Below are 23139 nucleotides of genomic sequence, written 5' to 3'. Positions count from 1 at the left end.
AAGCGATGATATTGTAAAGCGTCTGTTTTCACGACTTTCCGAGTTGACCGCACGCACCAAATCCTCGGTCACAACAGATGGCCAATCGCTCCTTGGCTCATCGTGAACTGTCGCACGACTTTCTTTAAACATAAAAAAAAAATACCTCTCACAGTTGACGGTGGATGTCTACCGGTTTCACGTTTCTTGCATTGAGAAAACGAAACACAGACCGGACTTCACAGTCGGCGGGCTGATTGATTTTCTTGATCATTTCAAACCTTCATATACCTACGAAGATCACGGCCACGGAGGAGGATAATGTAGTCATATTGAAATTTAATTCATGGTATCTAGTCAATCATCTGTTAGGACTGAACTCTGTGATACTTTTAAATTGTAACATGCAAAGCATCATCCAAAGATGTCACCCATGAACATACACCTGATCCAGCAAGCCACTCAGGCATGGAACTGAATGTAGATGACAGTTCCTAACTTCACATCTTTTGTGGCTTCTCAGTTTGCATTGAGCAAGTATGAAGAGGTGTACATGTGTATATGTGTGTGTGTGGGGGAGACAGAAAGAAATCCTTGATATGCCTAATCTAGTCCAGGAATATTGTTTTCTTATCTAAAAAATATGTGTAAAATATCCAGATCATGTCCAAATAATGTATAATAAACGTCCAGATTAAATCCTTTTCTTATCCACAACCAAATATCATCCAGATAATATCCCGTTCACATGACCAACATCAACATGGCACTGAAGTTCAAAACATATCTACAATGACCTACAGAATATCCATGAAACATCCTCCCTGAATATCTGTTGGATACCCAGAACATTCAAGAGATAGCCATTAGATGAATCCTGAAAATTTGCAGGCTGTATATGTTTAAATCAGGAAATGTCATGAGACCATAACAAAAAAAAATCAAAGATATACATGCAACACACACACACATAAAAACAGAATGTACAATAAAAACATCATTAACATATAGCCAGCCTCAAAAGTCACAATATCCTATGATGTGCACTGTAAGCAGCACAATCATTTGTGAGCTTAAGCCTTGGGGAAAGCTGGGAAGATGCTTGTGGGATTTAGCCTGGTGATATTGACACAATTGGCAGGGTTGAGATGTTTTTGAAAATTTTCCTAGCTGGGAGGAAGAAGCTCCCTCCCAACATCTTGAGCGCTGTTTGTGAGCGAGTTTTAATGACTCGTTAATTGACGTCATTGAATTCCATTCCGTATCATTCTATGGGTCTAACACACTTTTTATTAGTGGTTTTTCACTACAATTAACCTGAACTGAATCTGCAGCAAACAAACAAATTTTTGTGAAAATATAGATTTCACCAGGATGTCAACCCTGTGTTTGCCAATAGGTAAAACTGGAAAATTGCAAGATCTCCAGGTAAAATTAATGAAATAAACTAGACGAATTTCTGTTTCTGGAATATTTAGTAAACTTGTGGCTTTCATGTTCAGGGAGCTGCTGAAGTACTTGTGTTGTTTATATACATTCTGACACATACTGTTTGGACCTTTCACACAGTACAAGAGAACATGTGTGATGCAAGTGGATTCATATTTTGTGTATTTTTCTTTGTTTGTTAGTTTCAATTATCTGTCACCTCTCGCAATGATTGTATGACTAGCATGAAAGGAAATTTGCCCCACACTTGACATCCCAGCTTTCAGAAAAATATTGATAATCAATATACATGGTGTCCCAATAAAATGCATACACACTTTGAATTATTGTTAAGTCAGTGTTGATTAGGAAATAGTTCATTTTCCAAATTTACATGAATAGTTTTCATTTTTAACGCCTGTTTTCAAACTGTGATGACCGTTCTGGTCCTGGAAACAGGAAGCTTACTATAGTAATGGAATCATTTCATTTGGTATTATTTCAATGGCTGCCTTCAATTCATCGGCTCTCAACATTTTTGTACCATAAACTTTATCATTTATGTATTATCACAAAAAAATAGTTTTAGTGGCGTGAGGTATGGTGACGTGGAGAGTTTTTTTCTGAACCTATTTCTCCAATTCATCTGTTTGGCACATCTTGCTCACTCAGAAAACTGCACTCTCCGGTCTGAATCATCGTGCATTGAGACCATGGACTCTGCTTGGAAACTAACTTCCAATGCTACTTCAAATGCGATGGACACATGGCAGTTGACATTCCTAAGAAAATATATATACATTTTTGGGTGTATTAGCTTATGCAACTCCCCCATTCCCCTCCCCTCCCCAATCTGTGTGTCATCTTTCCGCCTTTTACACAAGAAATAAGAATCAAATCAACTTTCTCAACATACTGATGCATCCTCCGTCTCATTTCGTTGTGACCACTGGAGTACACAGGATTTTTTCAGGAGGGCCTGAAATTGTAAAGGTGGATAATATCACATGTGATAGTACATAGCCAGGCACGTATCTAGAAATACATTTCGGGGGTGTCCGAACCAAGCGTCTATAATAACAATGATGTTTAAATTAAAATTTATTTATCTTAAAATAATCAAAATATGGCTAATAATAGTATTAATTGAAATATTCAAATTAATTAATATTATATTTTTATTACATGAATAGGTAAAAAGACGAAATAAGGATTGTGATACAACAGCACGTATTCATTATCTATTTTACGTAAAGCTAAGGTCGGCAAAAAAAAAAGAAATAAAAAGAAATGCCCTGGCAAGGAAATTAAATATCAAATAGACAAAGAATTCAAAATTAAAGAGGATGTTAGATCCAGTTGACGAAAAGTCAAGTTCCTAGTAATATTTTATACACTAATATTATAAGTAGTTAGCTTACATATCTTGCATAAATCTTCTTTGATACTGTCATTCAAAGTCGGATGATCCCAATATAATTCTTGCCTTCCAATTAGTTCGGCGGAAATATATAACCCTCGATTAAACAACAAATGTATATTTCCATTATTTAATTTTAATTATTTTATTTTTTTCATTATTTAATATAAGTACTTCTTTCGGGGAGGTTCGGACCCCATGTACCCCCCTTAAATACGCCCTTGTACATACATTCGAAATAGTAGATTTTCTCAAAATTTCGGAAAATAATGTAGCCCCATCAGCCCTCACTCCCTGCCTGCGTACGCCATAGGTTGTGGCAATCCAAGGAAGGGGCAACATTTCGCCGCAGCAACATGTAGCATGCGACGATGACGAAATATAGCACGGGGGTGTAGCCGCCAACATGTTGTCTGAAATCTGCCAAGAAAGTAACGAAACGAATTTCCTTCATCACTACCACTTCGTGTTGATTGTGCTCGTGATTTTTCTGTCCCAGTGCGTGGTTTCTAGAAAAATTGTGATAAACTATGTCTGCAATTACGTTATTAAATCCAAAAGCTGAATTTGCTAGAGCAGCCCAGGCGTTAGCTGTGAATATTGCTGCAGCTAAAGGAATTCAGGATGTAATGAAAACTAACCTGGGACCTAAAGGAACTATGAAAATGTAAGTTATCGCGTGGGTTGTTACCTTCTTACTCCATGTGGTTTTCGTGAAAATGACAAATGTGAAAAAAAATTTGGTTCAACAGGTAACCAGTTGAACGGATTATTGTTTCAGTGAACTCTCTTCACGTTTATATTGGAAATTTATCAAATATTAACACCATACTTATATTCGATACCATCAGTGTGTGTTTTTGGGCAATCATTTATGCTTGTACCGATTTGCTGTAATAGTGCATATCCTGTTATAAATTGAACGCCTCGGAGGTAAAACATGGTGACCAATTTGGTGATTGTTGAATTACAAAGTAAAAAGAGCTATCCCTCAATTTTTCCGTATAGTTACCATGTCATAAAATTTACATCGGGCTTATTGAATACTTCTGAAATTGTTAAACACTAAACGAAAACAATTTATCTATATCTATACTACAGCTTCTATTAATGTCTGCTTAATAAACGCAATAAGGACCAAAATGTCACCATGTTTTACCCCCGACGCCTTCAATTAACAATATTCGACCCGTGTCCCTGTCGGTCCCCAAGACACCTAAAGACAGCCACATTGCCAAATTAAAATCTAACTCCCATCCGCAAAATACGTCGTAAATTCAAGATAACAATGAATACACAAGGAGAATGTTTTTAATAATATTCTAGTATTAACAGTTTACAAAGTTTTATGGTGCATAAAATATATTTTTTGCTTATTATTGTTTGATTAGTTTTGTTACAATATGTAGCCTAACAGTTCCGTTCATACAGTTGCACAGAAAAATATTTATTTGTTTGGTAAAAATCTGATATTCCCCCGACACCTATAATGACTTCTTTTTGTCAATTTTTGACATTCGTACTTACCCATCTGCTTCGCGGAACATTCTTGAAGGTGAATCACTTTTTTTGATGAAAGTAATTGAAATTTTTCACATTATGAGTACTTCTTTCTCGTAGTCTTTTCGCTTGTCTGAGACACAATATGGCACGTACACCTTCCTACATAATCGCGTGTCGTGCTTTTGTTTTGTCGATTTTCATTTGTTATGCAGTGTTTCAACCTTCGGAACCCAAGAAATACCTGTGAACAAAACTCATCTGATCTAATTTTTTTAAAAACTTTTTCGCATTGTTTTACAAAGAAAATTGTAATGTTCCATGGCACTATCCGTGAATGGTTTTTGGGGCTATCCGTCCTGGAATCGGTTGGAAAATTAAACTAAAAAAATATTTTAGTTTGAAATTTTTGAGTCCAAATTTCCCACCGATTCCGGGCTCTGCCCCTGGGGTGATTGACCTGCCGCCCGCTACCACAACCTGCCTCCACTTTGGCTTCCCGACTTTCTCTATAGAGTCCCTGTTAAAGGCATGTTAGAAATTGGCCGGAGTCACCTGCCCGCAAATGAGTCCCAAACTTTTAAATTTGAAGAAATCCGTTTCCAGGATATGAAAAACTTACTTGATTTGAATTTCACCATGCATCCATGACACGTCATATTAGGCATATATCCACAGCCCATTCCTTCTAACGAGTAGCTTACATTCACTGCCACATTTTCGACATTCCTTTCCTTTCTTCACAATCCCGTGTTCAATTAAATTAAAAAATCCACTGGATCTGCCACACCCGGTACGAATTTCACCACGCATCCACGACACGTCATGTTTCTAACTTTTGTTGCAAACACAGACAGTTCGAAACACTGGATACACAATGAACATGAACAAGACACAATCACGACGTGTGATGATGTACGAAAGTGTACGTGCCAAAGGCTATTGTCCGTCGGAGAATTAAGTTTCAGCAAAAGAACATGAATTTCCGCGATGAAACATTCGCACATAACACAAAACACCTTCCAGATGTTAGACACTGCTACAGGAACTCATTACTGTAAGCAGTTTCTTCTGTAAAAATGAAGAAATCTGTCCGGGGAATATCAGTGACATCAGGACGTTATTTGTATGCTGCTGCATTCTGTTGTTTACAATGTATAACAAAGCACATTTCCAAATTATCCATTGAACAATGACTTGTATTGTGAAAATGATCTTTCCACATCACTTGTAGTCGGATGTGCATATTTGAAGTGCAGGATATCGAATAATTGCACCATCAATTCCACCTACACGTTTACTTCAAAACCTGGAGCGAATTTACAATACCGGACCCCTCCCCGATTTTTGTAATATTTCGCATACTCACTAATTGAGGCCTCCTAATCACGAATTTGAAGTTAAAATTTGGGGGCACGTGTAGAAATTGCAAAATAAGGGCAGTCTTTGATCGCAACCTACAATGCACGATTGTTCATCATTTATCACAAGATTTTGCATTTTGAAAACTTAAGGAACAAAATATATATTCCTGACATTACTGCGACCCCAAATTTTAACTATGCTTGCCTAACCTTACTGTGAATGGTTTGTGGGGCTACCTGTGCATTGTTTTACGACCTAAAATTTTAACTGTTTGCCTAACCTAACCTTACCGAGAATGGTCAGTGGGACTATCCGTGAATGGTTTTGCGCTAATTGTTTGCCAACTGATAAAAAATCGAATATTTTCGTAGCACTTGAACGGCAAACGTTCTTCATCGAAGATGAATTTTTGTTTCCTGCAATTTTACGATCGACGCATTGTTGCCAAACTTACTTGTAATCAAATCAGTCCACATTCCACATGCTCTTCTACATCGTGATTGCCACTGTCGTCTTCTTTGTCCTCCTTGACACAGGTCTGTGTGGGATCGTAGAGCGAAAGAATTCTAAGGTACAGTCCGATCAATCTGTACAACATTAACAACTTTTTTACTGTTCTCTTCCACCATCCTTACATGATCCATGCTCCCTAAGTATGAAATCAACAGTGTGGCAACGCTGTAGACAGCGTAACTAATTGCGAACATCAATTGTTCATATCAACAAATATGGTTATCATACGAGGTGCATTCAAGTTCTAAGTTCTCCTATTTTTTTCTTTCATAAACAACTTGCACAACAGAGATGAAACTTCATTCACTTCTCAACATAGTCTCCCTCTAGACATACACAATTTTCGCAACGTCGAAGCCATGATTGCATGGTCACCACGAACGCTTCTTTAGGGGTCTGCGTGCCCCACTGGAAAATTACCGATGCAATAGAAGCACGAGAGGAAAATGTGCGGCCCCGGAGAAAGACCTTCAGCGTTGGGAAAAGCCAAAAATCACTAGGTGCAAGGTCAGGGGAGTATGGACGGAGCATTATAAACAAGGAATGGCAAGCAGGTTCGAATCTTAGTTTGGTATGGATGTTTGCTTTTGCTTACATACAACAGACCTGGAAATAAACACACCACCTGACATGTGTTCAAGACTTTTTTGCTTTGTTAACGGCCAGCGGAGAAGACCATTCAAGTCCTTATTCACTGGTCTTTATTCACAAGTCAAGTTTAGTAATGGCATTTATTGTTATCTGTCACAAGAAATTAGGACACTGAGACATATTGAAAGATATTATTTAATGAGCTGTCCAAATACTTACATCATCTCATCACACTACATATGTTACCATAACAGCTGACGGCTGACTGTCGCAAAGAGTCTACAATCCCATCATGCACTGGGTGAAGACAAGAGACAGTCACGAGTCGCACTTGCGACGTTCCGTACACATAAACACTTATACCGATGCACTTCGTAATGAACAATAAAGTTTGACTGTATATCAGAGAGCACACGACTGTTCGCACTGAAGTGAAGAGGAAATTCCTGTTTGGAGCCTTGTGTTGAAGCTTCTTATGGGTTCAAGTGATGTACCGAAAACTGTTCGAGCAAAGTTTTTTCCTCCTCGAGGGTTGGAACTATCTGTTGGAACTGGTGTCGATGTATCTTGGTTTCCCCTTGATTCTCCGGCTACGCTGCTACCCGGGGTGGAATGTCTTCTTCGTTATTGGTCAGTTTACCATAGCTCCACCCCCACGTGACTTAAAGTTTGCACTGGAGGGTGATAACCGCGTAGCACAGAAACACAATATCACCTTGTTTGAGAGTTGATTTGGAGGACGAAAAGTATCTCTCTCTAATTAATTTTAACTGCACACAGCTCAAAGTTACGCGGACAGTTCCTTAAAGTTAGTTCAAGTTATGCGTTCTGTGGCTGTCTAAACTTCACTGAGGCGAAGAGATATTTTCGGGCAGGGTTCTAGTTCAAATTTTCATATCAGTCACATTGACAAGGAAATGTCCAAACTGTAAACTGGCTGGCGCGCTCGCAGAAATTGTAGTCTGCTTGAGTTTATGTGCATTTTGATTCCAGCTGCATACTCCCTTCAGAACAGAGGGTCGTTCAGGACGAGGGCGAGAGTCTCATTGGGGTTTTTAAATTTTAAAATCCTTTAAGTTTTGTGATTAACTGCATCTCACTGTTGGCCCCCTGCTTCCCTAAATTCCAACCAACAAGCCAAACATGAATTGAGAGGTGACAAGAGCCGAATGTGGACTGGATGGATATCAGAGTTTATTGCGAGAACACACTGGCTTCTTTCTCTCAAAGTAGGTGCGGTGATATATGCAGGGCTTCATGGGAAAGAATGCTGGTTCAATTGAGACAGCTGTCCTTTTCTCAGAGAGCAGAAAAATGAGATCTTGGGGAAGTGCGTAGAAAGACCTATGGTAATGATAAAAGGTAATTGGTACATCGGTCATAGCATGTGATTCACTTTAAATTTATTTTCCATGAAGAGCGGCTGCCCAATGAGGAGCTGCATTGTTCTGATGAAAGAACACAACTTCAGCCATTTTTGGCCGTTTCTTTTGCAATGCTGGAAGCAACTTGGTCCTCAAATCAGTTCCATAGCTTGTACCCATCATTGTGGTACCCTTATGATAGCATTGCGTGTGTATAACGCCTTTGCAGTCTCAAAACATCCCTTTTCTCAGCAATAGAGTAACATTGCGTCTGGTTCGTGGGCAAGGCTCCTTTGGTTTGTTTTCATAGGACGTTCGGCATTCCTTGAACTATCAGACCCACGAACGCACATTGCTCATGTCCATGACACCACCACAGCATGTCTCAGTCAATTTAAGATCAATATCGATGGGTGTTACTCCACAGGGGTTAAGAAAATGGTTAATAGCACCCTGTTCTTTCGATGTGCTATCATTTCCAGTATCAAAAACATGTACGTCGTTAGATAGCGCCACTAGCTTCATATGAGCTGTTTCGTGCTGTCATCTGGCCTCATCAACCTTTAGAAATGGATGCTTCTTCTCAAACAACTCTCATGTCTATAACTGCTTCTAGTCATGAAGAAAAAATAGGAGACCTTAGAACTTGAGTGCACCTCGTACTTGTATACGGAGAATCACTGTGAGAATAGAAAAGCTTATTTTACAACTTCTACACGTTAATGAACAATTTCTACACCTCACATCAACATGTTAACCTCAGATAAATCATCGTGACTAATTATTTCGTGAGTAAAGCACTAGCATAGAAATTACAGAAGAAATCCTTGCCCAAAGCCTGAACAACTTAGTTTTTGTACCTTCTGCTTTTTTCAAACAGATTTCAGATTTTGTCTTGTAAGTACCTGCAAGTGTGCCTCTGATGGTGAGTTCAATTTCTTTTCAAATGCATTATCATCCTTCACTGTTTCGGAAAGCAGTTGTGTGGAAGTTTCTAGTTTTTCAATCATGCCACACAAAAAGCTGGTGATTTGAAGATAGGATCCCTAAATCGTTTTGTAAACATCCATCTTTCAATAAATCTTGAAGTATCGCAAAGTATTTAGTCAATTTTATGTATTAACTCCAAAATGTGTACATTTTGTGTGCAATAAGGCGACATAGATTCCATTGCAGCAATATGGTCAGCACTCCTATAGTGGAACCACAAGCAAAACAACCTGCAACTCCTGTGCACTGTACTCCCACAAGGAGGGGAGGGGGGAATGGACAATGCTTCCTTATGGCCTGAGCTGAACGGAAGAAGGGAAAGCTGCACGGGAACTTTTCGTCCAAGGTTTTTTTTCCTTGTGGTTGATCTATACTGAGTATGGTTGACTTCTGAAGTGGGAGGGGGGATATGCTTTTACCTAAAAGTCCGCCCCCTAATGATTACTTACTGTGTCTTTTCTGGAGAACGATTTTCTCCTTCCATGAAGAGTGGCTCTACCTCGTGTAAATAACAAAATTAGTTAATCGGAAAATTTATTGGTGTTTTTAATTGCAGTATGGTTTAAATGTTTGTGAATGCATATAATTTGCATATTTCACCAACAAAAATCATTAGCATCTGAAGCATATATGTTTCAAAAACAAATGAAGTCAAATTTTGCTACATTTTTAAAGTATCACGCATGTAACTCATTTTTTTAGTGCACTCAGAGTAGGTTTTTGAACAAAAAAAAAGGACAAGAAAGAAATTTTATATTTGTTGTGGATAAACTTCTCTTCTATACTTCAATTTGAGTATTACCGGTAGTTAGTGGCATTTTCATATTAAATAATCTAGGAAAAGGTCATGTTTTTAACTATTTTCATGTAGAAATCTTTTGGAAATTTCCACTTTCTTGTTGCAATTTTTGGGTTGTGTTTGGCAGATATTGGAATTCATACAGATGTTATTACTATATTGTTACTATAATTATGTATTATTTATACTATGATTGTTATGATGAAGAGGTTTTCTCAGGCAATCAGCCAGGTGGTTTCCACGTAGGCTTCCGAGCTTTCGAGAACTAACGTGACTCATCTTCCGGGATTGAAGTGCAGAGATAAGTCAGGGTGAAGTATATGTATTGGGTGTGGAAGGGGTCTGGTGTACATGGCGGACCAATCAGGTGGCGTTTCTCCGACATCCGTGCTCGCAGTTGACCATCGCTAACTGATGACCCGCCATCTACACCGGACCCCTTCCACACCAAATACATATACTTCACCCTGACTTATCTCTGCACTTAAATCCCTGAAGATGAGAGCGGCGTTAGCTGATGGAAGCCTATCCGGAAATCACCTGGCTGATTTCCCGAGAAAACCTCTTTAGTATTCACCGCCAGGAAACCTTCGAGAGGAATTTAGTTTTTGCAACAAATTTTGTAACATTATAGTATAAGGGAAACGGATTTCTTCAAATTTACAGGAGAAAGTACTTACGGAAATCATTTTCTGTAGCGTTGCGGAAGTTTGTGAATCTAGTTTTGATCCATTTTAATGTGAATACATGTCGTTTTCTGCGAAAAAAATCTGTGTCCGACATGCTGTTTCTGCTGTTGCCATTTGCTTTTTGCACGAGAGTACAATGTTCCATGTGTAAAGATGATGCAACCCCATAGTCAGTGTTTCAGCCTCGCCGTGTTTTCACTAGAACATGACATGTCGAGTATTTTTTTTTAACTATGCTTGCCTAACCTAACCTAACCTAACGTTACGGAAAATGGTTTTTGGGACTAACGTGTATGGTTTTTGGGTTTTTGCTAAAATCCACCTGCTTAGTAATCTATTTAATATTTTTATCATAATATGAACTGAAACTTTTTTTTTCTCTCTCTCTCGTTGGTCATGTTCTAGGTGACAGAATCTTAAGAACTTCTATTTATCTTTACAGGCTGGTGTCTGGTGCAGGAGACATCAAGATCACTAAGGATGGGAATGTGTTGCTACATGAGATGGTGAGTTTTGTAATTTCTACAAGTCGCTTCTTTGTTGTAATTTAATGTTTCGTTGCTAAGGAGCACTGCCGATTTCAGTCTCCAAAGTTTATAAACAAATTGAGATATTTTGGTTATGGTCTATTTAAATGCATTGTTTTATCTCTGCTATCGTCTGATACCTACATAGAACCAATATTGATATATTAGCCCCGTCTAGTTGGCTGCACTTTTTGACACATTGTGCAGTGCAGGTGTATCCAGTGTCAGAGTGGTGCAAGGAAATTACGTTCAACCAACTAGACAAGTTCAGAAGATTCAAGAAATGCCTGTCTGCTGCTTTAAACTGTCATTTGATTAGTTAGCATGCACCACGTGACCATACACTACACATGCACCAGTCCGGAAGGTAGTGCAGGCACCAAATACACTACTTGACTCCAAATCAACAAACTAGATGACTCTTGTGTTGCACCATGCAACCAACTAGATGTAGCTATTGAGTGTCTTTGTGGTCCATGTACAGAATTTGGAAGCATCCACAAAAATAAAACCTTACAGCAATTTCCTCAACCAACCAAAAGCGCCATCCGCGTATGAGGTGAACCAGATGCATTCTAACTTCAGTCACTTGTGCTTAGCAATAGTAGTTGATTGATTTCCCAAAATACGAATTAAAGGGCTCGGGTGTAAAACATAAGTCAAAAAATGCAGGTTTCGAGATAAAGTTGATATTTCAAAGAAATCTGAGTTGCAAATTAAAATAGATTTCTAAACTATTTACCTCAAATGTGAATCACTTGCATGTTTACTATCATATAAACACACTATTTCATCCAAATTATATTTTTTTCACTGGTTCTACATGCGATTTGTTTTATTTTGTTAAAGGAATTCTTGTAGTTAACCATACTTTACATGCAATGATACTATGAAAATGAGTGATGAGATACCGTGTTACTCAAATTGACTTACTATGCCAGTGCAATAATATTTTGACATTAAGCTTTTTATGGCAACCATCGCAATTTGTAATACAAAACTGAATGATATCAACAATTTTATTCAATAATCAATAACTTGAGCTTCTTGATCTAACAAGCTTTTGTTTTCCTATGTGCCAATTTTTTGCTTTGTCTATGACTGAAATGAACACCATTAGAAAAGTATATTTCGTTGTTTTATTGCATTAGTACTTAAAAAAATAAGTTCTGAATTATTGTGATTAAAAATAACTTCCTTATCTCTGTATGGAGATGAGTTTTCGTAACAAAGAAAATATATATGAACGGTTCTTCAGCTTCACATATCCACCTCTCACAAGATCATGGCTCTATTTGTTACCTCAGCAAGCTAAGCAGAATGTGATTCACAAATGCCTTCCTTGATAAAAGCTGTGTTACGTAGACTATCAAAGTTGCGTACAATGATTAGATTTCTATGATTCAAGAAGTAATTTATACATAAGGTTGATTTCCTCTATCTTAGGAGAACAATTATGCATCTTGTCGCTTTCTGTTGTATTTATTTTTAACTTGACATATTCATAAAGAATGATTTTAAGTTTTCATAGGGCCTATGTTAATATATTTCACTGACATTTTATTTTTTAAAAACATTTTGTTTCTTATTATAGGAATTGTACAATTTAACCTGTCTGGTAACCTGAGAACACTTGTTCAAATTTTGTTTCTTGTACTGATGGAATAGAAGTTTATTGTTTTGTGTATCCTGAATACTGACATGCGCCATTTTTTCAAAGTTGAAGCATATCAATCCCAGATCTTATAAAATGTGCACCAATTTGGAAGGGGAACAGATTAAAAAGTGCACAATACTGTGCGATTTGTCATGGAATGACCCTAAACTACTGATATAAATAAAATTTACCACATTGATATCTGATATTTTTGCTGTCTCATGTAAAATTGCAAAAGTGGGATAGTTCATTAATATCTTAATTCAATGTATGTGGCAATGTAAAGGATATTTACCACAGGCAGCATAGTGGCCGAGCACATTGTGGTCAATTTTCCATCTTGCCACATAAGTTCATGGATTTGAGTTCCAGCCTGGGGATAGAGAGTCTTTCTTACTGTCGGTTTTATCATTTTCATCTAATGAGCTCTCATCTTCATTGTCGCAGTTATCAAAAAATGGTAGTAAATGACACTAAATGACTAATTTACAAAATACGATTTTGCCTTGGCAAAAGAAAGTACATATTGTGACATATACTTTACTAAACAACATGTATGAATTATACCATTAGATCCAATAAAAAATTGCATACAGTACAAGTTATGTGTAGAAATATTGGATCTCTAAAATTTTGGGAAATTTAAATAAATACATGGATATGCATTCAGCAATAAAGATTGATCTGAAAAATATATTCATAATTCTGTACATAATAATTTAACAATATCAACATGTAGGTTTCTTCTTCCTAAAATGATGAAAAGTTCGAACACCCAGTCAGGTAAAAAGTGCAAACTAAGAATAGAGTCGACAGACATCGTAGCAACTCATTACTGTCTTATTTTGCACTTTAACGAAATCTGTTGCACTGAAGAGACTACACATATGATTTCTTTCATTTCAGCAAATTCAGCACCCCACTGCTTCAATGATAGCAAGGGCTTCGACTACTCAAGATGAGACCACGGGTGATGGAACCACCTCAACCATCTTGATTATAGGAGAGCTTTTAAAGCAGGCTGACTTGTACATTTCTGAGGTTTGTAGTTCTTGTTTAGTATACAGGGTAAAGGTAAAAGTAAAGTGCTCCCCTGTGCTTAGCACCACGCTTTCTTGATCCGGTCGTGAGTGGGGGTGATGTGATCAGCATCACGCCCCTGACCGCCTTTAACCCCCAGGGTTTCCCCCAGGTACCCATGTTATTCGACGCTGGTTGGGTGCCGGGACCACTTCCATCATTAGAAAAGTTGTTCCCGGATTTGAACCGGCCGGGGATCGAACCCGGGACCTTTAGCATGGTAGTCAGACGCGTTATCGACTGAGCCACCGCGGCTAGGGTCTGTCCAGAAAGTATTGGGACTACATTCAGGGAAAAAATATTGCAGATATATGTGAAATGGGTTAACATTCTTCAAAATAAGATCCTCCTACGTCAGTCAATACATTGCCAGTGCTCCTGCCATGTTTGGTACGCCCCTGGAAGTCTGCAACCGAAATCTCCTGCAGGCACTGCATCGAAGCTGCTTGCACTCTTTCCACCGTCCCATAATGATGTCCTTTCAGGCTCCGTTTCAGCCGAGGGAAAAGAAAAAAATCAGGCAGGGCCAGGTCTGGCCTGTATGGAGGCTGAGGCAGCGTTACCACATTGTACTTTGTCATTAACTCCCTTACGCGTAGCGACATAGTGGAGAATACAGGTATCAGCGATCTCCCTTCGGATGCGATGAACCCTTAACCCAAAATCTTCTGACAATTGAATGCACGCTGAATTTCGGTAAATTCAACATTTCCGCTGTCATTCTAACACAAAGACATCGATCACAGTCAGAGTTATTTCACTTTTGCCACATTTTCCTCATTTCGGCTTGTTAATGGACGTCCTGCACATTGCTCGTCCTCGACCCCCCCCCCCTCCTTTTTTAAACTTGTGCCGCTCGAAGACTGTGTTTTTGCTCATGGCATCCTTCCCGTAGGCTTCACAGATCATGAAAAGAGTGTCAGCTTGGGATTATTTCAGTTTAACACATAACTTGATCGCATGTCGCTGTTCAATCGTGCGCTTCATTTTGATTCCTGACGACAGCATAAAACAACTGCTCACTCCGAACGCAATCCACACTTTGCAAGGACAAAGAGGCAAATGAGCCGGGTCGCGTCGTATACCTGACATCCTCCACCAACGTCCCTGTCCATGGAGACCACCCTTCACCCCTTTCAGTTGGCTAGAATCAATCAGTCCTGATACTTTTTGGACAAACCCTGTAGATGTATCAGGATAAAATTTTTCTGAACGTACCAACCTCATTTTGATGAAGTATTTGCGGTGTCCATGATGGGACAGATGCTCTAACTACATGTCACCCAAGGATGAAGCTGATTGACATGCCTTGCCTCTCAGAGGCCTCTTGCACCTTGGAGTTTAGATTTGTTGCCACTGCAGACTTAAACAGTCCCATGTCGATTTCTTTATTTTGTGAAAAGGAATATATTTTTCATTTTGTTGTGACAAATTGTCAAGTGAAAACAAGATGTTAACTCTGAATTTATCAAATTTACACTAAACTCCCAATTTGTCAAATTTACAGGGAAGAGGAAATAATGTGTACTTAGGAATATGTGTAACTCTTTTTTAAATAAAAGACAATAAAGTGGAGACACGTGACTTCAAATAGAGTTCTTCAGAGGAGATATGGTAAACGAAAGAAGAAAGCACATTTTTGGAGTTACGTTCCTCTGGTCTTCACACAATGAAATATGAATAAAACATTAAAATACTGACCAAGGCAGAATTTATTGTATAAAAAATATATATACACTAAAAAGGTAACTTTTCAACCCTCTAACAGGGCCTTCTTCAGAGGAATATTTACGCTAGATTCAGTATTTTATTGTTTTATTAACATGGAAGCAAGGCTTAACAGTGTTACCAATGAAATATGGTTAAAAGACTGTAATTATCACCCTGAAAATAACTTACAAGAGAATGATAAACTCAATATGCTGACCAAGGCAGAAAGTTATTTTATTATAAAACTTAAACTAAACGTAACGCTTCAACCTCCTAGCAAGGCGTTTCTTCAGACTCTGCACCAAGTACAAATGTAACAAGGTACAAAACAGGATGATATATATATATATATATATACACACAAACATTACTCCCCTCCAGACTATTAGAAAGTTGTTCTGGAACATTCTAGCAGCTGGCTTTCCCTTGTCAACTGTACTTTCACCTAAAAGGCTAAACATATTTTCTTCCATCTAGAATGTGGTTGGACTCTTTATCTCACGCTCTTTTTCCTTCATTATTCTTCCTTCTTCTCTCCTCTTTCTCTCTTGTCCTTTCCACTCTTTCTAACACCTTCTTCCATTCTTTGTTTAACTTCAGTCCCCAATTCCAGTGCATTGTGTCTTCTTCACCTTTCTTCTCTATTTCCTTGGCCTCCTTCCATTTTCTCACTAGTATTCTCTTCTGCCTTCCTATCTGCTTAGCCTCATCCCACTCTATGTCATGTCCTGTTTCTCTCGTGTGTTTAAATATCACATTTCTCTCTCTCTTAAGTTATACATAGAGGCACATATTTTTGGTAAATAAAAAAGCAAAATTTCGGTACAAGAACTAACTCAATTTCGGGTTCAAAAGCTGTAAATAAAATAAAATATCGGTGTTATAGCGGTGAAAAAAATGGATGAAAAGTGGTATATAAAAAGACATATTGGTTTTAAAATTGTGAATATAATCCTAAATTTGATTTAAAAACTACACTTATTCCACAGAATTAACATTTCACTTCTAATAGCACATTTATGTAATTATCGGAGTATTAAGTTAATTTCTGTGTAAAGGAGTCCATTTTTGCTTCTCCAATATTAACAGCAGAATTAATCAATGTTCCGGGAATTGCATAACTCTCAGGATAATTCAGACCTCAGAAGGTGTCGCGTCGGTGAATAAACCCTGAATTTCGTGTTTAAGAGTTAATTTCGCTTTTTGCAGTTCATTTCGCATTTTTTCGTGACAAAATATGGTCACAAAATGCATCTCACACCTTTCAAAAACATGAAAAATTAACACTACAATGTGTTTTTTCAAATTTCGTTTTTTCGTTAAAAACTAAATATGCATGCCCCTAGTTATACATCATCTCTATGTTGTTTCAACCTGTCTTTCAGCCTCTTTTTCGTTTCTCCTATGTACACACTCTGACATTCATTACATTTCACTTCCTAAATAATCCCTTCCTCTTCTCGGTTTTCCTTTTTCTTGTTTGCATTCTTTGCTATTTGTAAGATGCTTCTCCCTCTCTTCCTGTAAGTTTTAATGCCGGCTTTTCCATGCAAGGGTGGCACTTTTGTGGATCTGTAAGATAAGAGGTACATAATCTAAGAGTATTTGAAAAGAAAATCCTCAGAAAAATATTTGGACCGAAAAGCGATGAGAAGACAGGTGAGTGGAGAAGGTTAGCTTTAGAACTACATAATTTGTATTCATGTCCAGATGTTATTAGAATAATTAAATGAAGAAGACTTAGGTGGGCAGGCCATGTGGCACGAATGGGAGAGGATAGTAAAGTTTACAGGATTCTTGTTGGGAGACCTGATGGTAAGAGACGTGTAGGAAGGTCAATAAGAAGATGGAGGGATGACATTGAGATGGACCTAAAGACAATCGGTAAGGATGGAAAAGATAGGATTGATCTTGCGTAGGAGAGAGAATTGACGCTTGTGTTGCTGCAGCTAAACCTTCTGGTTTAAGAAAGCTAGAGAGTTAGTAAGATACTCTGCAGGTATAAGTGATTAAATTTGAACCAACACTTTCCAATATCAATACATCAATATCGGTATCAGCTCAGCCATATTGTAATGCCACCTTGTTCTATGTAATATACTTTTTAAGAGCTAATATTTTTTTAGCATATGCATGATTTGTTTTTAACCAGAAGTTCTAAATTTCAGGGACTTCATCCTCGTATTATAACAGAGGGCTTTGATCAGTCTAAAAATAAATGTCTTGAAGTTTTGGAAGGTATGAAGATTCCATTAAACCTTTCGCGTGAGATGCTGTTGAATGTGGCCCAAACCTCACTCAGAACCAAAGTTCATCATAAGTTGGCAGATGTCTTGGCTGAGGTAAGTCAGCATATCAGATGTTAAATGTTTTGTTTTATTTTCTGGAATTCATATATCACCTTCTAATTTGACACACACAGCAGATGTACAGGGTCGACGAGTTTAGTAATATGTAGTTAGTGTCACATATTTTTGGTAAATAAAAAAAACAAAATTTCGGTACAAAAACCATCAATTTTGGGTTCATAAAATAAAATTTCGTTGTTATAGCGGTGAAAAAACTGATTAAAAGCAGTATATAAAATGACGTTTTGGTTTTAAAATTCTAAACATAATCCAAATTTGATTTTAAAACTGCACTTATTACATAATAAACATAACTAATAACACATTTGTCCTCCTCCGTAGCGAGCGGGTTAAGGCGTTCACTCGTCTTGAGATCGTTCGCTGCGGGACGGCATAGGTTCGAATCCGGCTCTGGTCGGAATTTATTCGGCCTACGTATAGGGCTGGTGGCAACCCACCATCGTGAGGAAATTGGGGAGCTCCGAATGAGTGAGCGGTAACCCGGTCGAGAAGACCTACAACGGCTGGGGGTTCGACGGGCTGACCACCCGTCACCCCAATATTGGTCTAAGATCTCCACGCTACAACTAGTGATGGGCATTAGTCGACTAATATTAGTCGATTAGTCGATTATTAAAACCATCGAAAAAATTATCGACTAATGAAAATTAGTCGACTGAAAAAATTAGTCGACTAATATTAGTCGAATTAGTCGTTTGACTAATATTAGTCGAATTAGTCATTCGACTAATATTAGTCGAATTAGTCGTTCGACTAATATTAGTCGAATTAGTCGTTCGACTAATATTAGTCGAATTAGTCGTTCGACTAATATTAGTCGGATTAGTCGTTCGACTAATATTAGTTGGAAACATTCCGACTAATATTAGTCGGAAACATTCCGACTAATATTAGTCGGAAACATTTCGACTAATATTAGTCGGAAACATTCCGACTAATATTAGTCGGAAACATTTCGACTAATATTAGTCGGAAACATTTCGACTGATTTCAGTCGGGAACATTCCGACTAATATTAGTCGAAATGACCGAACATGTCTCATTTCCAGACGAACAATCGACTACTTGAGCAGAGGGCTTATTGTCAAGAAGGGAAGCAAAGCAGGTAGGTATTTCTTGGAAAGGTCAGTGACTGGAATCTTTTATCCCTTGATGCCGCGACAGAGCTGGTATGCAAAGGGAAAGCTGACCCTGCTGTAGCTCTATCCCCCCTACCTCCAGGGGGCGATGCCTACCGTCATTCATGTCGCTATTTTTGTTTTCTCTGAAGGGATACACATTCATAGTTCCGAGAGTTTCTTGGTATTCACAGGCCAGTGCACATTGTTGGTGTAAGAAAGACACCGCAACATTTTAAAAGCAAAACTATCCATTTCTGACCTTCAGATGGATTAGAGGGTTTATGATAAATGCATTTTACTGGAATGGAAATATTCTTAAACTTAAAAAACCGGTCGAATATAAGAAGAGAGTTTACAATCCACCAGCTCTGATGCAAGGTAAGGTAAAATTAATTTAATTAAAAATAAACATTAATTATGTTCGTGGGGCAAATACTAAAATATACGCTGTCCAGAACGATCTCAAACTTGCTGCAGTCGCTAGATGTTAATTTACCTTAATGCCCCTTATGGGGTACAAATTTGCCAGCAACATCGGTGGCAGAGCGTGCAGGGTGGTTCATTCACATTCACGCCTTTTACGGCTCCGGGTTCGAATCCTGTGGTGGACATGGGTGTTTCTTGTAAGTTTCCACTCATCCATTTCCTGTAATCACAATTCATTCTCATCATCCCGATTAGCCTAAAGAGGCATAAAAGCGATGTAAAATGAGGATAATTAAAAAGAAAGATAGAGGATGTATGTCACTTTGGGTAACCACGACAATGAGGACGAATTGATCAAAAAGAACATCCATGTCCAGCCTAATACTCAAGGGGTGGGGCAATGGGGTCATTTACCCCCTCCAACTATGAAATGTTTTAATATGAAGCTATAGAAACCTACGAAAATAACATTCACGATTTTTCAGATTTTGCAAGAAATTAGATTTTATTCTTACATAAATGAATGGGTTGTTCGCAGAGAGAGGCAGGCTCCAGTCTGCCATATTTGGTAATTGTACCCAGGTAGTTTTATAACAATTGATGCAAGTCTACCAGACATCCACATTTTTTGGGACAGTCAAATCTTTTTAATCCCTGTCCCGAGTTTCTTCTAACTAACCGTCGCACCCTGCTTTTTCAGTCAAAAGAATGGTTTATAATCATAGAGAACGAAACCAATTATAACGGCGCATGATCTTTCGACACAGTTTCGCAATACTCTGGTAAATTTTCTCAGGTGTAATATTTCGACTATAATGCACAAATCAATAACAACTAATGTCTTACTTTTTTGTTTCATACCGAAAAAAGGCTTACTGTCACAAATAAATTATGTTTGTCGTTTTAGACTATTCAATTTCAACTTATTCGCTAGTATTTCATTCATCCTAATATTGCACCAAAGGCAGTTTACATCGTAATAAATAATTTTTAACTGACCAGAACTATATTTTTAAAAGCTTCACATAATGGTCACACCCCTTTAAAAATTTCGACCAATGTGTGTTGGATAGTATGGGAGCAAGAACTCGCCTCCACTGTTGATTAAAGGAAATTTGAAAACACTGTTAAGGAATACAGTACTATTAGAATACTTCTAAGAATATATGTAAACATCAAACATGAAGCTGTACGACGTATGCGAGGTATCTATCAGTGAGATTGATTTGTTCCGTTACTTTAGATTTTAATGTAGCATCTCTATAATTGTATGTCTAACTGTAATACTACTATAGTAAAGTTATTGGTCACATCTGACACTCCAACAAACAACATTTCGCATCTTTTCTTTGTTCCAATTAGGATTTGTCCCCCCCCCCCCCCACCCAAGACACATGATAATTCCCGTCTATGGGCCTGCCTATGTCTTCTTTACGTCTTTATTTGAAGCCGGAACCTTGATGGTGACTGACATCGTGAGTACACAACTCAACGTTTCGGGCCACAGAGACTGTTCTCAATGTTCTCATGCGTGACCTTGTAATGAAGAGATCCCGGGTCTATTCTCTGTGCGCCTACACACACACACACACACACACATAATATATATATATATATATATATATATATATATATATATATATATATATATATATGTGTGTGTGTGTGTGTGTGTGCGTGTGTGTGTGTAAACATTCGTTTACAAACAGTCCAATTTAGCCTGGCGGCTCAGCTCAGCACAAGAGTAGAGGAATTTGAAAATAATAAGAAAAATATATAGTTCCACTTTGACTAATATTTGTCGTTAACGACTGATTCGACTAATATTAGTCGAAAGACTAATTCGACTAATATTAGTTGAAAGACTAATTCGACTAATATTAGTCGAACGACTAATTAGTCGAAAAAATTAGTCTACTACTTTTTCGACTAATATTAGTCGAACGACTAATTCGACTAATATTAGTCGAAAAAGTAGTCGACTAATTTTTTCGACTAATTAGTCGATATTTTGTTTCGACTAACGACTAATTAGTCGATGGTGGAAATTAGTCGATGGTGCCCATCACTAGCTACAACAGGTGACGGAGGAACAGTGTGGGAGGGAGACCAGCAGTCGGTAGGTAAGCCAAGGCTCTCAAGGGCTGTCGCGCTGTGGGTTATTAATAACACATTTATGTAGTTGCCAGAGTATTAAGTTTCTTCCTGTATAAAGGGGCTCGTTCTTGCTTCTCAAATATTTACAGCAGAAATAATCAATTTTAGGTGAATTGCATAACTCTCAGGATAATTCAAACTTCAGAAAGTGCTGCATCGGTAAATAAACTAAGTTTTGTGACAAAACAGGGTGGTAAAATGCAACTCGCACCTTTCAGAAACATTAAAAATTATTATTAGAATGAGTTATTTCACACTTTGTGTTTTTGTCAAAAACAAAATATGCATGCCCCTAGTAATAGTGTGTGTTTTATACAGTGTATAATTTTTGCTATTTGTACACACACTTAGGAGCTTTTTCATCTTCATTAATAAGAACGAAGAATAGATTGCAGTATGGTATAGAAATTATGGCTTTATCGCAATCCAATCATGTAGCATATTTTCCAAATATGCCATATAAAGAAACCAACTACTGGAGTACTGAGGCCTGTGTACTATGTAGAAATTTAAGAAAACAATACAGGATTCAAATCCTAGATCCCAGTGCACTGGGTTACAATTCAACTCTTGCTTTGGACGAAATGAATTTGGTTTTGGATTGTTGCCTCGTCTGTGGTATGGTGAAGAGTGCCAGTTTCGCCCGAGGGGTGCATTTTTTCCATATCATTGGAATGGGCACTGCTACTGAAAAAACAAAAGAGCACAAGATTGTATGAATTTCTCCCCATATTGCAAGTGGAAACCGTTTTTTAAGTAGATTATTAAGCTTGATACGATCTGTAAAGAGTATGATAAATAATTATTTATAGACTCCCATGTATTCCTTATGGAGGAAGCACTTCAACCTGTCCTGTTCATGTGTTTTTATACACCATGAGAAGTTTAATATTCCCAAGAAAAGAAGTAAAATAATACTAATGCTAGGTTTTCTTCCTCTCCTACATTTTTTCGTCAAGGTCATTTTTGTGACACATCAAGGTTACCTAATATATATATATATATATATATAGATATATATATAAAAAAATCAAATAAGGTAAAAGGAAACACTCACCGGACAGTAGGAAAATTCAAAATTTTCGCTAATTTATAGCATCATCGGTGTGAGAAGAAACAGAAGACGGAACCGGAAGTTGGGGTCCTGCAGAGTTGCCAGGTCCCCATTGAAGAAGAAGCGGTGCGTAGAACGAAAAAAACACTGTTTCGTCACCAGGCTCGTCGTAAACTGTGAGTGTGTAGGATGAGTTGGGAGGGAGGGCGGGAGGGTGGGTGAGGGTTGGGCATTACTGGGTGGCCTTGTTCAGGCCAGGTGGAGTGGTTGCACTCATGGCCGATATATAGGCCCTCTCCCATCTTTTGCGAACAGAGGTGTTGGCTGGTTGGGGTAGGAGGTGGATGATCGCTACCCGGAAGCAGTCGTTGAAACTGATGTTGTGGTGGTTGGTGTGGAC

General features: G+C 38.0%; 1 protein-coding gene across 1 annotated transcript in view; it reads left to right on the top strand.

Moving 5' to 3' along the window:
• The first annotated feature begins 3247 nt into the window (after nucleotides 1–3247).
• LOC146002665 (T-complex protein 1 subunit zeta-like) overlaps nucleotides 3248–23139 on the top strand; it is a 23078-nt gene continuing 3186 nt past the window's right edge. Inside the window, exons 1-5 of the mRNA XM_083140628.1 lie at nucleotides 3248–3494; nucleotides 11081–11144; nucleotides 13729–13863; nucleotides 17781–17954; nucleotides 19031–19086. Coding sequence (XP_082996754.1) covers nucleotides 3358–3494; nucleotides 11081–11144; nucleotides 13729–13863; nucleotides 17781–17954; nucleotides 19031–19086 — 566 coding nt within the window. The 5' untranslated portion in view covers nucleotides 3248–3357. The remainder of the gene's footprint in view (nucleotides 3495–11080; nucleotides 11145–13728; nucleotides 13864–17780; nucleotides 17955–19030; nucleotides 19087–23139) is intronic.

The sequence above is a fragment of the Lepisma saccharinum genome, chromosome 18, assembly GCF_977018435.1.
Source record: "Lepisma saccharinum chromosome 18, izLepSacc3.1, whole genome shotgun sequence".
NCBI classification, from domain to species: Eukaryota; Metazoa; Arthropoda; class Insecta; order Zygentoma; family Lepismatidae; genus Lepisma; species Lepisma saccharinum.
This window is presented reverse-complemented; position numbering and strand designations above follow the sequence as displayed.